The 14,684-nt window shown below is 39.3% G+C and overlaps 1 protein-coding gene across 1 annotated transcript in view; it reads left to right on the top strand.

The window, feature by feature from the left end:
• Positions 1-14,636, top strand: part of LOC114242468 (facilitated trehalose transporter Tret1) — a 38,819-nt gene extending 24,183 nt beyond the window's left edge. The window contains exons 2-10 of the mRNA XM_089735945.1: positions 4,275-4,345; positions 5,454-5,650; positions 6,017-6,180; positions 7,047-7,197; positions 7,520-7,748; positions 8,507-8,678; positions 9,277-9,391; positions 10,144-10,527; positions 11,815-14,636. Coding sequence (XP_089592071.1) covers positions 4,275-4,345; positions 5,454-5,650; positions 6,017-6,180; positions 7,047-7,197; positions 7,520-7,748; positions 8,507-8,678; positions 9,277-9,391; positions 10,144-10,527; positions 11,815-12,078 — 1,747 coding nt within the window. The 3' untranslated portion in view covers positions 12,079-14,636. The remainder of the gene's footprint in view (positions 1-4,274; positions 4,346-5,453; positions 5,651-6,016; positions 6,181-7,046; positions 7,198-7,519; positions 7,749-8,506; positions 8,679-9,276; positions 9,392-10,143; positions 10,528-11,814) is intronic.
• Positions 14,637-14,684: the final 48 nt, after the last annotated feature.

Raw genomic sequence — 14,684 nt, forward strand, 5'->3', positions numbered from 1 at the left:
AATTCAATTGTTTCAATATTTTTTTTTCAAAATTTTTTTAATGTTGAATTGTCATCGGTCCTTATTAAGTATACTAAATTTCGAGTTAATCCGACGTTTTGAAGGGGTCTAAGTCAAAATCGTGTTCAAAGATTCCGTTACATACTAACATACATACGTCTGAAGCTAATAAAAGCCTATTAAAATCGAGTCGAATTGACAACTTCTTTTTTCGAAGTCTGTCAATTTCGATGGCACAAATATCCGGATTTAGTGAATTGGAACTGTGACCTCATGTCTCAAGCTGTGTGTGAATAAATAAATAAATATTTACTAACAGTGACGCCACGTTAACTGGTCCCGTGATAAGTTTATAAAGAACTTGTGTTACAGGTATCAGATAACGGAAATAAATGTAAGATTTTTATTATACACATACACATATTTAATATACATCCATAACCCTGGAAAAGACATTTATATTTACTATACAAATATCTTCCCTTGGCGGGATTCGAACCCCCGACCCCCTTGTATAGTGACCATGTCACTTACCACTACACCAGACGGCCGTTAAATCTAATCTTCTTGTTTTAATTGATCCCATTAGCTGGTCAAACTAGACGACTTTATACTGGTGGTAGGACCTCTTGAGAGTCCGCGCGGGTAGGTACCACCACCCTGCCTATTTCTGCCGTGAAGCAGTAATAGGTTTCGGTTTAAAGGGTGGGGCAGCCGTTGTAACTATACCTGAGACCTTCGAACTTTTATCTCAAGGTGGGTGGCGCATTTACGTTGTAGATGTCTATGGGCTCCAGTAACCACTTAACACCAGGTGGTCTGTGAGTTCGTCTACCCATTTAAGCAATAAAAAAAAAAAGACGAGTCGTTTCATGTGTCATTTTTTTATGTGCTAGTTGATGACCATAGACATTAAAACGTGAGACCCGTCATCCACCTTGAGACACTGCGTGTAAATCTCAACATTAGTATTTTTATAGGGTACATTCCGCCCTCTAAACAAAAACGGATTTCTGCTCCGAATTTAATTTTATTTATTTATTTATTTATTTGGGAAACAAACAGTACAATACAAACATATAATATTTTTTAAAAATATAGCTAAAACAATAACCAAATATGTTTCCACAATCAAAATCACATATAAGTAGAAAGTGAACAAGAAGAGAAATTTAGAAATTTAAATTACAAAAAAACAAAAGCAACACAATACGCTCATATTATTTTATACATCAACTTACACTATAAAACTATAATGCTCATCGGGCTAAATCACCTTATAAATATTTTAAAATAGCTTTTCTATATGCTACAAGTGACAAGCAAAAGATGTCAGCATTAGAGAACTTAGCATCATACAACCTACAAGATCTACGGACAAAAGAGTTAGAAGCATATTTCGTTCGAGCCGTGGACATGTGGAAGGAATCCACTAAGAATACCCGATTCGCTTAGTTAATAATGAAGAAAGGCTTCAATTTATTATGCGGACCTTCAATAAGGCCGGACGAGACACTACGTTGTTATTATTAAATACGAAGCAGCCATTTCATGAAAACTATATGTACCTAGGTACTGCCCGCATGAAATTTTTATGTCCGGACGTAACTGTGTCATCGGTAGATTAAATTCTTTGAGCGATTCTAAGATTTTTACCTCTTTTTTATTTATTATTATTTTATTGCTTAGATGGGTGGACGGGCTCAGAGCCCACCTGGTGTTAAGTGGTTACTGGAGCTCATAGACACAATGTAAATGCGCCACCCACCTTGAGGTACCCCACCCTTCAAACCGAAACGCATTACTGCTTCACGACAGAAATAGGAGAGGTGGTGGTGCCTACCCGTGCGGACTCACAAGAGGTCCTACCACCAGTAAAAACCTCTCTTAGTTAGCATATCTGTGTAATAGAGGTATTTATGATGAATATGCGTTATGAATATTTTACTATCTTATTTTAGTATCTTAGGATTTGTTTTTTCCAGAGTCTACTAGATGTTTTGTTGCCTTAATAATAGAGACGGAAACAATTACTTCAGTGCGCCATGTAGGACACCAGTGACCTACAGACAAAGGGTTAATTTTTTATTGATTAAGTGGGCGGACGAACTCACGGACCACCTGGTGTTAAGTGGTGACCGGAGCCCATAGACATCTACAACGTAAATGCCCCACCCACCTGGAGATATAAGTTCTAACGAGATATAAGTTAACTGTATAATAACATCTTAAGGTTAATAATTTTTTCAATTTCTTTTTAGTTAAAAATAATTTGTTTTTTTTTATAGCATCAGCTTAATAAATATTTTCGGTGTCATACACAATATATTTTTTATAATTTTCACATTATTACGCGTCCTGTTTGCTTGAGATGCCTTTTGACAATTATCCATGGTCGTTTACATGTGTAGTAAGACGAAGAAATAGAAGAGGAAATCTTGACAAATAGCTCTGTAGCACGATAGTGTCGGGCATAATTGCCGCAAGCTCTTTAACTTTAAGAGCATGCTCGAAGTTTTCCTCGTCCCAAATTTTTCTGGAACATATCCGATAGCGTATCACGTGTAGCCACAGAGTCTCGCTTCTTAGCTTTAACGTTAGTATTATCAGTGAAGACTGAGTGAAATCTTTTAAATAAACTTCCACCTTAAATTAATACGATCAAATTGGTTTTTAGCTTGTTAAGGGACCAATAGACACATTGATGAGAATTTTGGTGATAATTTTTATTACATTGCTTGGGTTTCTTGAATAAAACCTCCAAATCGATCTTGAGCTTGTATTTTCTTTATTCGGGTTTTTTCTTCATTTTTATGTTGCGAATAAGTTAGCTTTTTTACTGGTGGTAGGACCTCTTGTGAGTCCGCGCGGGTGGGTACCACCACCCTGCCTATTTCTGCCGTGAAGCAGTAATGCGTTTCGGTTTGAAGGGTGGGGCAGCCGTTGTAACTATACTTGAGACCTTAGAACTTGTATCTCAAGGTGGGTGGCGCATTTACGTTGTGGATGTCTATGGGCTCCAGTAACCACTTAACACCAGGTGGGCTGTGAGGTCGTCCACCCATCTAAGCAATAAAAAAAAAAAGCTTGGCACGGCGATTTTTAATGAAGTGTAAATGGTGTAGAATTGTAGACAAACAAATAAAAATTTCAACATTGCTCCTTAAAATGTCGTAGGCGTTATAACATTGCTATGTCTTTTCTCTGAATGAAAATTTCTGATTACTGGTTGTAGGGCGTCCTCTGAGCCCGCATTGATAGGCACCAGCTTCCTACCTAGTTCTTCCGTGAAGCAGTAATGCGTTTGGATTGTAGAGAAAATCGTTGTGCTATAAAATTGAGATTCAATATCTCAAGGTCGGTGGCGGCATCTACATTGTCTACGGTCTCCGGTAACCACTTACTATCAGGTGGGCCTCTGGTGGTAACCTCTTCTATCCACATTAGTAATTACATGTCCTCAAATGGGCCGATATCATCATTTTTTCTTGACATAGCGGGCGTATGGTGGGTGCAAAGAGATAACTAACTTATGTGTATTATCTATGCAGATGTGGAAAGGGCCAATTGGCAAAAGAAGGGTAGGGAGACCGAAAAGACGATGGACTGACGATATAACCGAAATAATAGGAAAGGACTGGCAAACTATCGGCAAGGACAGAGATTAGTGGAAAGGACTGGAGGAGGCCTTCACCCGAAGAGGGGTCCATATCCAATAGCAAAAACTAACTCTTACTAACATTTAGACAATATCTCCTTGCGTCGATAATCCTCAATGCTGAGGATCGTGGACGTGGTCGTCCTCTAACAACTTTCTCCTGCGCCATTCCTGCCTGTCCTAGGCTGTGTGGGTAGCAACATTTAGAAAATAAGCAAAACATTAATAACTAACTAAACATTAACAAACAGATACCACATTTGCAATGAAAATGAAGGATAAGGCTTTTTTATTTTATTTATTATCTATCCATGCAGCGCAGACGAGCATATAACCCACCTGATGGTGAGTGGTTACCGTCGCCCATGGGCTTCAGAAATGCCAAGGGCAGAGCAAAGCCGCTGCCTACTGCAAAACGTCTTCACTGTTCCACTGTTGATTCCACTCTAGCGATGACACCTCGATTCTACCGAAGCATACGACCCGAAGTGAGCCGATGTTTGACGAGTCGTTGCGGCTCGCATCCACTAGGTGGCACTCTTTTCTTTCGTTAGCCGTGTACGATACGTTGCCAGATACGATATATATTTAAATTATTAACGGATTTATTTTACAGGAACCGCATCGAGAGAACCGCTTCAAAACAATGGCGTGGCTCGGTGCGGCGCATCATCTCCGCAACTGTCTGTGAGTACTTTTTTATTTCATTTAACTCTTAGAACAGTGAATCTCGCCGATCTGCCGCGGCATTCTTGTATGCCGTCAAATTCTTCAAGTTTGACGCAGAAGTTTTTAAGTGCGTCCTCTTTTTTCCTTAAGAGGCTATGCCAGCGTAGCCCTAGCGTGTAGCCGAGCTCTCAGGGCTCAAACCGGAGGTGTTGATAATACTGGCCCTAGCAAGAGCAGTGCTTCGCAGAATCTACCACCGGTTTGGAAACGCGACCCACTGAGAAGATACGGCAAGAAACTTAGTGGGCAGTGTGCCCTCAAATTCTTAATATCTGCTGCCACCTTTTTAAGTGTGACGTCAAATTTTGCTTTGAAAATTATTACCATACTACTAAGCATAGATGAATATAGAAAAAATGATTATGTATAATATGCCGGAGAAATCACAATTATTAACACCATCGTCAGACATCGTAAGGGCGAATAGGGTGATCGAGCTAAGAGAAATATTGAGTACACCAATCACGTTTGTAGCCTTAGAACAATTTAGAAATCTTCTCTTGACGTTAGCAAACGAAAACGAATGACAGTTCTTAGGATGGAGGCACCGCTCTTCAAGAAGGCTGGTTGGTAAGTGTGATGACGTCTACGCTCCTCCATCGGCTAGGCTCTGTCGTAGCACGAAGTTAGCCGAGTTCCGACGATACCGCAATCGTGCTGCCATCTCTCGGGAATCGTGCTGCGTTTCGTTTAGCTACCAAGCTTATACATAATATCATCTTTTCGCATTAAAAGTGTACCATTTTCAAAAATATTCGAAATTGAGTTAATATGCGGAATCATTTGGTATCACAAGTATTTTTCTCATAAATACTGTCCAAAGAGCGTATTTTAGTTTTTTTTTTTTTTTACTTTACCTATGTTTCGACTACTATTAATAAAATTAATACATAATTTTACTATTTAACTGGAAAAAAAATAAAAAAATAAAAATGTTGCAAAGATGATTAATATTAAAAATATCACATGTTAAACCTTTAAAACACTCTCCTGTAAAATTAGTAAGTTTTGAGATTGTACAGTTTTAATGCGAGAAGACGATTTTTTGTTGTTGTTAAAATTCCAGATAACCTGTCCTGTTTCACACACGGGTGTAGCACCGGCTGGGTGTCCGGAGTCCTAGGAAACGAAGCGTTGACGGGCGGGGCGTGGCTAGCCGCCCTGCCGTGCCTGGTAGCACTACCGGCAGCTCCATTCTTCGCCGTGCTGGCTGACGCGAGGGGAAGGAAGGCGGGCGCTTTTTGCATTTGCATCAGTTTTATCGTACGTTCCACTTTCAAGAGTAGATCTGTGGTGGCATCCACGCTTCTCAAGCGAGAGTTTTGAGGCCGATAGTTAGAATACTTACGACTTTTTTATTTTTTTTTATTGCTTAGATGGGTAGACGAGATCATAGCCCACCTGGTGTTAAGTGGTTACTGGAGCCCATAGACATCTACAACGTAAATGCGCCACCCAGCTTGAGATATAATTTCTGAGGGCTCAGTATAGTTACAACGGCTGCCCCACCCTTCAAACCGAAACGCATTACTGCGTCGCGGCAGAAATAGGCAAGGTGTTGGTACCTACCCGCGCGGACTCACAAGAGGTCCTACTACCAGTAAAAAAATCTTCCTTTCTAATTTTCAGTTGAGCTGGTCTTTAGCGGCGTGGTGTGGCCCGCGAGGAGTATGGGCTGCCAGGGTTGCAGCTGGCGCAGGGGGTGCGGGCGCGCTTGCCCTCGCACCCTTGTACTGCGCGGAGATAGCGCCACGCACGAGAGGGCTGGCTGCGATGCCAGCACTGGCTTGCAGGTTACAGACCTATGATTTTTTTTGACACACATGGGCCGGTTTCACCGATTTTTTTCCTTACCCAATCTGATAGCCTTGAGAAGCTATGTCAGCGTAACTCTAACATGTCACCTACATACTACAGTTATCGGGGCTCAAACCAGGAGGCGCTGCTAACACTGGCCCTAGCAAGAGCAGTGCTTCGCGGAATCTACCACCGGATCGGAAACGCGACCCACAAAAGTTCCGGCGAGAAACTCAGTGAGCTCGCCGATTTGTCGTCCACTATATGGCCTATATCTTTTTTTTATTGGTGTACTTAACGCAGGACAACTAATAAAGCTGTGTCCGTGTTTACTCAGGAAACCGGCTGGAGTTTTATTGTCCTAATACGATAAGTTTATTACACAGAATCTATCTATCTATATATATAAAAATGAATTGCTGTTCGTTAGTCTCGCTAAAACTCGAGAACGGCTGGACCGATTTGGCTAATTTTGGTCTTGAATTATTTGTGGAAGTCCAGAGAAGGTTTAAAAGGTAGATATATATGAAAACGCTCGGAATTAAATAAAAATAACAATTTTGTTTTTCCTTTGATGTGTCCCCCGTCCCGTCGGACGGATTCCTTTTGTTTGTTTTAAGTTTATTTTATGCAAAAGCTTAGGTCTTTTATTTATCGATTGAGGCACTACGAAGTCTGCCGGGTCCGCTAGTACTATAAATTCTCACAGCACATAAGTAACATGGCTATTGTATTCCTATATCTTGCAGAAGTCGGTTCCTTTATATAATAAGTATTGAGGACAACTAAGCTGATTGAAAAAAGATAAATGTATACCAGGAATACCATAAACTTGAAGAGTAAAAATTACATTAATTTTCAGTTGCGGCATCCTGTTTGCATACGCGGCAGGTGGCATGCTATCAGCGCACGCATTGTCCTTATCAATGGCAGTACCGCCTTCCGCACTCCTGGTGTCGCTGATATGGCTGCCAGAGACACCTTCGTTTCTGATCAGCATCGGAAGGGTTCAGGTCAGGAATCTTTAAAACTTTTACTGGTGGTAGGACCTCTTGTGAGTCCGCACGGGTAGGTGCCACCACCCTGCCTATTTCTGCCGTGAAGCAGTAATGCGTTTAAGTTTGAAGGTGAGGCAGCCGTTGTAGCTATACTGAGACTTTAGAAGTTGTATCTCAAGGTGGGTGGCGCATTTACATTGTATATATCTATGGGCTCCGGTAACCACTTAACACCAGGTAGGCTGTGAGCTCTTCCACCCATCTAAGCAATAAAAAAAAAACTTAACTAAGTTTTCTGAATACCACCTTTAAATGGTCCCACAAATCTTCCTTGCAGGATGCGGCAAAGATAATTTGCTGGTTCGACGGCTCCGATTTCAGGGAAGATCTCACCGATGTCATAGAACAACAAGAGGTGAGGATCAGGACCTCAGACTGCTACGGGAGTAGACGAGAGGCGATGCGACGTCAAGACTCCGACGCGTTCCAGCCCATGTTGAAACGTAGCAGCGGCTTAGAATCTAACAGCGATAAAAAAACCGAGCAGTCAGCTTGCAAAGAGTTATGTGAGTGTTCCTAACTGGTTATGTTTTCCTGGTAGTAAGATGATAGTGCTTCGGACTTGACTTCTTGTACTGAATAATAGTTTAAAAAAACTAACAAAATCGCTTTTATAGAAAATCCAACTAAAAAATAGAAAATAAATGAATGCATGTTGAAACGTAGGGAATCCAACTCCGATAAAAAAACTGAGCAATCGGCTTGCAAAGAGTTATGTGAGTGTTCCTATACGGTTATGTTTTCCTGGTAGTAAGATGATAGTTCTTCGGACTTGACTTCTCTTGTAACTGAATAATAGTTTAAAAAAACTAACAAAAAATACGCTTTTATAGACAATCCAACTAAAAAATAGAAATCAAATCTTAATAATTTGATTTAAAAATAGTGTAAGAAAACATGATTTTATTGTAAAAAAAAGCGTGGAGTGCATGGTATCAGTAATTATAAATATTTTATGAACAGATATGAGTAGAAGGGTTATTTTGATAATATCCGGAAAAGCACCCCACGCTTTTTTACAATAATATATCGATTGAGGCACTACGAAGTCTGCCGGGTCAGCTAGTAAAATATAATATTTATAATTTCAATTGGCAAACAAAAAGTAATTTTTCGTAAGCAAGCAGCGTTCTTGATGCACGAGATATTTAGTATCAGAATATATTATATATCAGATATTTATTATTATCAGAATTTTTTACTCCTTTTTATGTTTTGCTATTAAAGTACCAGGCAAACAGAACAGGCAAAGAGGTTGTTGCAGTTAGGCATCGCCGCTCTCGGCGAGCTCTCCTCTCGTGTGCGGTGCTCATCTGCGCGGCAGCCGGATCTGGTGCAGGGGCCGTCAACAGCTTCGCAGCGGCAGTACTGAGGCACTCCTCACACGCTGTGCCGCTTCTAAACATGACAGCTTACAACTTCACGATCAACGATGGGTAAGCCTAATATTTTATTGGTAGCTTTCAGTTATAGCATAAGCAATGTTAATGCAACACTGGACACGTGTGCATTTTGAACACTCTGGATCCAGACCAGCCTTTAGGTTAAGGTAGTTTTGATTTTAATTTTGAGTTTTTGTTTTATTATTATTACTAGCGACCCGCCCTCGCTTCGCTTCGGAAACTGTAATTTATTATTGATATCTCCACTATTTAATGGATGTTATTATACATATAACCTTCCTCTTCAATCACTCTATCTATTAAAAAAAACCGCATTAAAATCCATTGCTTAGTTTTAAAGATTTAAGCATACATAGGGACAGATATAGAGACAGAGAAAGCGACTTTGTTTTATACTATGTAGTGATTATTTGATTTTTTTATTTTTTATTATTATTGCTTTTGTTTTATTTCGAGATTGTATTTATTGTTCTTATTTAATTCTGGTATACTAAATAAATGTAATATGGATGCAAAATCTGAAGTAAATGAAATAAATATAATAAAATTACGTCGCTGCTAAACAACAGCAAACAAAGCTGAGGAAGTTTGTTTGTCCGTTATTTTGTAGCTGAAACAAATTATTTTGTAGGTCTCTTCCAAGGCCACTATTCGAGACCTCGGAAGCTGGTGCAATACTTTGTGGTGCCGCATTGGTACTCGGAGCTACGATAGCTACGATTACTGTTGACAAACTTGGAAGGAAAGTAAGTACGGACGTAAACTCTTTATAGTTATGTTGTCCTAGTCATAATTACTTATTACTGGTGGTAGGAACTCTTGTGAGTCCGCGCAGGTAAGTACCACCACCCAGCCTATTTCTTCCGTGAAGCAGTAATGCGTTTCGATTTGAAGGGTGGGGCAGTCGTTGTAACTATATTTGAGACCAAGATGGGTGGCGAATTTACGTCGTAGATGTCTATGGGCTCCAGGAACCACTTAACACCAGATGGGCTGTGAGCTCGTCCACCCATCTAAGCAATGAATTAAAAAAAAGAACATCTGACGATAGTAAAAGGACAAAATTTAATTTTTGTTAGACAAAGGTCCTTTAAAAAAAGGGTGCGTGTACTTATGTACGCGCGTAAGAAGTTATACTTTATTCTTATTTTTTTTTCTTTTTTTTAATTTAAATTTTAATAAATTTGAAAAAAAAATCGATTAAACAACATCCTCAAACACGCATATTGGACATCCCTTTTCTTGACATCGTATAAATTCGGTAATTCTCGGTACGGTTCGGAAAGTTCAAATGCGACTATATTCAGACTCGCCAAGTTACGTCGGTCGTATTGTAATGAGCGATTTAGTGGGCAACTTCATTCTGTTAATGTTGTGTCACGGTGCGCGCGCATCATGAAATTATACTCTCATCAATTTTTCATAACGCGCCTAAAGAAGTATAACTTCAAAAATATCGAAACTAAAACTGTCGTTTTGAATTTCCGTCCTATTCCAGATGCTCCTACTGTGGTCCTGCTCAGGGATAACGTGCTGCCTGATCGTTCTCGGGGTGTACTGCGACCCCCACCTGCGCCTGCACTCCTGGTACTCGCAGCGACTGTGGCCTTACACAGACGAAGACACCCAATCAAAGGAATCGATAGAAGCTTTTAATATTACGAGTAACGTAAATTACACAAAGCCTTGGGATTATAGGATTAGTGTGGAAAGTGAGAATTTGACTGACAGCTTCATGAGGAGTACGAAGGCTGCTTGGACACATGCAGAGGAGCAAAGGATGTGGGCCCCCGTGGCCTTGCTATCAACAGTATTATTTTTGTACAACATTGGCTTGGGTTCCGTGCCTTTTGTACTCGTCTCGGAGCTTTTTTCGATAAATGTGAGTATTTTTGGCATAAAGCTTTATTTATTTTTAATTGCGCATATGGTCACTCAAATGGCAAGGCAGAAAGAAGGCTATACTCGGAGTTTCCCAGCGAGAGTGAATTAAGAATGAGGAGATTGGGAGCAGAAGCACCATGGTCGTAGCCGACATAGTTCGAAAGGTTCCGAGGTTGAAGTCGCAGTGGGTTGAGCGTGCTGCTTGCAGAACAAATGGTCGCTTTGGCCAATAAATTTTGAGTGGCGACCGCGTATTGGACATGCAGTTTGGGGAAACCTCCCACAAGGACCAACGACCTACTAAAGTTCGCTGTCATAGAGTGGATGTGGACGCGCAGGTTGGTTGTTATGAACATTTGGAGGGAGGCTTACATACAGTAGTGAACGTCAGTGGGCTGATGACGATGATATATATGGTCATGACTTGCTGTTACCGCAGCCTATGTACACTGCCGACATAGCGAAATCCTTTAATTTGGATCGTAACTGATAGTTTTAGCAAAGATAAATGAGTTATGGTAAAAGTACTAGGGTTTTAACTATGACTTAAACGACCCGTTTCAAGCATAACCGCTGGTCAGGTAGAAAATTAGAGAGAATTTACTGGAAAAGATGAGGGTGGGTGGCTACGAGCGAAGAATACCTGAGCATTAGCATTAAGTCTGAAGACAGTGGTTTTCTGTGCATTCCACCTATTCTATACGATAAAGAACAACAGCTCTCTTAGACCTTGGAGAGAGCTGACTGATTCGAAATTTTATGGATCAGTCGCAACCTACACTTCTTGACATTGCCTTGTACTCTTATTTGGATAATCGAGAGCGAAGAGAATTGGTGTGAAGAGAGCTATGTATAATACATGCGCTAAGACAATCAACTCAAGCGACATTATTTTTGTAGAAGCCGAAATCTTGATACCTTTATGGATGCTGCATAAACATCTAAACAATATAGGGCCTTGCCTTATTGTCGATTTATTTTCAAAAATGTAATTTTTTTTTGCTTATTGCTTAGATGGATGGACGAGCTCACAGCTCCCTTGGTGTTAAGTGATTACTGAAGCCCATACACATCTACAACGTATCATCTACAACGTAAATGCGCCACCCACATTGAGATATAAATTCTAAGGTCTCAAGTATAGTTACAGCGTCTGCCCCACCTTTCAAACCGAAACGCATTACTGCTTCACGGCAGAAATAGATACGGTGGTGGTACCTACCAGCGCGGACTCACAAGAGGTCCTACCACCCAGTTAACCAAATTCTCAATTCAAAATTTCCAGGTCCGTAGTCTGGCATCAAGTCTGCTCATTTCATGGACGTGGCTGAGCAGCTTTCTCCTTCTGAGGTACTACGGTACTATTGCTGTCTCTCTCGGTCTCCACGGAACCTATTACATATCAGCTTCCATCACGTTTCTGGCATCCTTGTACATATTCCTGGTCTTGCCCGAAACAAAAGGGAAATCGCAAGAGCAGATTGAAGAAATTCTCGATGGGCCAATGTTGGTTTTGAGGAGCACGAAGAAGAACCAAAATCAGCGATGACGTTTTTTAGATATTTTTTTGGTCTTCTAGTTGAAGTCAGGAAGGAAAATGGCCAAATACGTAATTTGTAATTTAAGCAATCAATTATTTTTTTCATTTTTCAACAAATAAAACTAAATTTATCTTTTTAGTTTGTATGTCCATTAAGAAACATTTTTTGTCCGCTTATAACAGCCTAAATATATGGATTTGTTTAGAAAACATAACTTTATGAACCAACCCTCGTATTTATAATTGAGTATTGATGTATTCTAAGTACTACGTGCACGGAATCCCAAAGTAGATAACTGATGTTGTTGTAATAAGAACCTCAATAGACAAAGGTTTCCACTGCCTCAATAGTATATTCATAAAATGAGGTTCCTGACCTTTTTAAAGAATTTATAAGGAATATGGATGGAAGAAGTACGGGTCAGACAATATGACCATTATACGTACCGAGTCCATTTTGGAAGATACTTTTTTGACAATGTTTGTGATATTATTAAAACCAATGTCATATTAAAAGGAATTGAAGATACACATCGCAGGACCAACAAACATATTTTTTGTGTTCTACGTGTGCATTTAGAATAAGCGTTAGTTTTTATAGATAAGTTAAAAGAAAAGCACATGTTAGAAGATCTACACGCTATTAATAGTTCTACTGATGACTTAAGGAGTAGGGTAGGGGTCATGCCATATATTTAAGACCAGTGGTGGTTATGTATGGTGATAGATTTTTAGATGCCACTCCACACTGTGGGTCGTGAGTTAGTCGCTCATCTACAGCCATAAAAATCGCATATTTATTTGGTAATTAAAATGTAGTAGCATGCCCTGCGCACACGGGTATGTAGCTACCTATTTCTTGAATCAATTTCAAAAGTTAATTTATGACTCGTATTTGTGATGTTTTAGCTACAGATTTTCTGAAACACAATGCCTTATGTGCCCCTACGGTTGCTGGAAATTTTAACCTAATGGTAACCGTATTGAGGGCTCCGTACCAAGGCATGATGTTCAACCGAGCGGTGATTTTGCTGTGTAAGCCGATTGTCATTGTCAAATCTATACTAAATTGTTTTCATTAATCTGAGATTAGTTTACAGCTTCAAAGTGGGTCTCTATACATCCTATGTGCTTGTTGCTCGAAGATACTCGTGCTCGGAGTTAACAGCAATTAAAAAAAAAAGTAGCCAGTGGAAAATGAATTATTTACGAATAAAAACATAGGAACATGGAAGCAGTAGATTTAGATGATATTAAAATGTTTGCTTTAGTATCGTTGACCGGGGAGAAGAAAGAACAGGGTAATACTTGTGAATAGACAAAAAAAAACTCACTTTTGATTTGTATTAGAAATCTCCACGATAATTTCTAGAGTGAAAAATAAGAAAGCGAATAACACCGCTCAACTTGGAACGGAATATTAACCTTGAGTATATTGGCATAGCAACTATTTACCCTTTTAACTTACTTGCGGTAGAAATAGTCAGAATTACGAAGAGTAATTTTTTTCCTTAAGCTTTGAAAGTAAGAGCTACCTCAGAGAAATCTGTCTCTATAGATAACTGGAGTGTTTAGTCCACTACTCAGGCTCCTCGCCAGTATTATACTTAGAACATTAAAATGAATGGTGAATAAATTTGAACCAAAATGCAACCAAATATATTAGACTTGTATAATTATAATAATATAGTAAATAAGTGTTGAACATTTTGCGTAGATATTACATTTATTCATAACGGATATTTTTGATGACACAAACACGCCAATTTGCCTGATAGACTTATTTTCGATAATAGCTAAAGTGCTGTTCGTTGAAGATTTTTTTAAGGGATCGTTTTAAGATGATCCGACAATGTCCTTTAACAAATCGTTTTAGGAAATCACTACCACTGTATCATAGTTCGCTTCTGCTGTCTGGAATCTTTGTGAAATATTAAATTGAAGACTCCATTTCTTATGTTCCAGATCAGGAAGATTCCGAATCTTTGTTTCTTAATATATTTTATACTGTATGCTTTATGGGAAGTGTTCTGAAGAATCATTTGAAAATATCCTGTAATCTCCCGTCACCTCAGACCCTATTCCTGCTGTGGTGGCTGCGCGTATCTTCGGCTAAGGTACTTTTGCTACACATCATCAGGCTCTGGGAGGAATTTCCTTCTAGGGTGGTTTCCAGAATACTAGGACAGGTCCTGTTTCAAATTAAGTTTGAAAATAGCCCTCGCCTTTAGATAGAGAATGGTTTAGATGTGTTCCTAGCAATTTTTTATGTTCCTGATATGATAAGATGCCAGATATGATCCTTTATTATCTGAGTGATTGCGCAAAAAATATATTTTTCATGTTCATGTTTTACGATACCCAAATCGGGAATCTCAAAATATATTTTGTTAAAATGTCTCGTGAGTACACAGCTTAAGGAATAGAATTCGATTTTTATGTACAGAACCAATACTTAGATAATAATGCTCGAACCAAAAAAAATATTCTTGTTGAATATAATTTATTTGTGGATATATTGTATGTACGTTGTATGTTTTGTATGGATGAATAAAAGCTTTATATGTGTTTGGCTTTTATATTATAAATGTATCGTAAGGCCATTCCTAATAAAA

This window comes from Bombyx mandarina, chromosome 20 (genome assembly GCF_030267445.1).
Source record: "Bombyx mandarina strain Sakado chromosome 20, ASM3026744v2".
Classification (NCBI taxonomy): domain Eukaryota; kingdom Metazoa; phylum Arthropoda; class Insecta; order Lepidoptera; family Bombycidae; genus Bombyx; species Bombyx mandarina.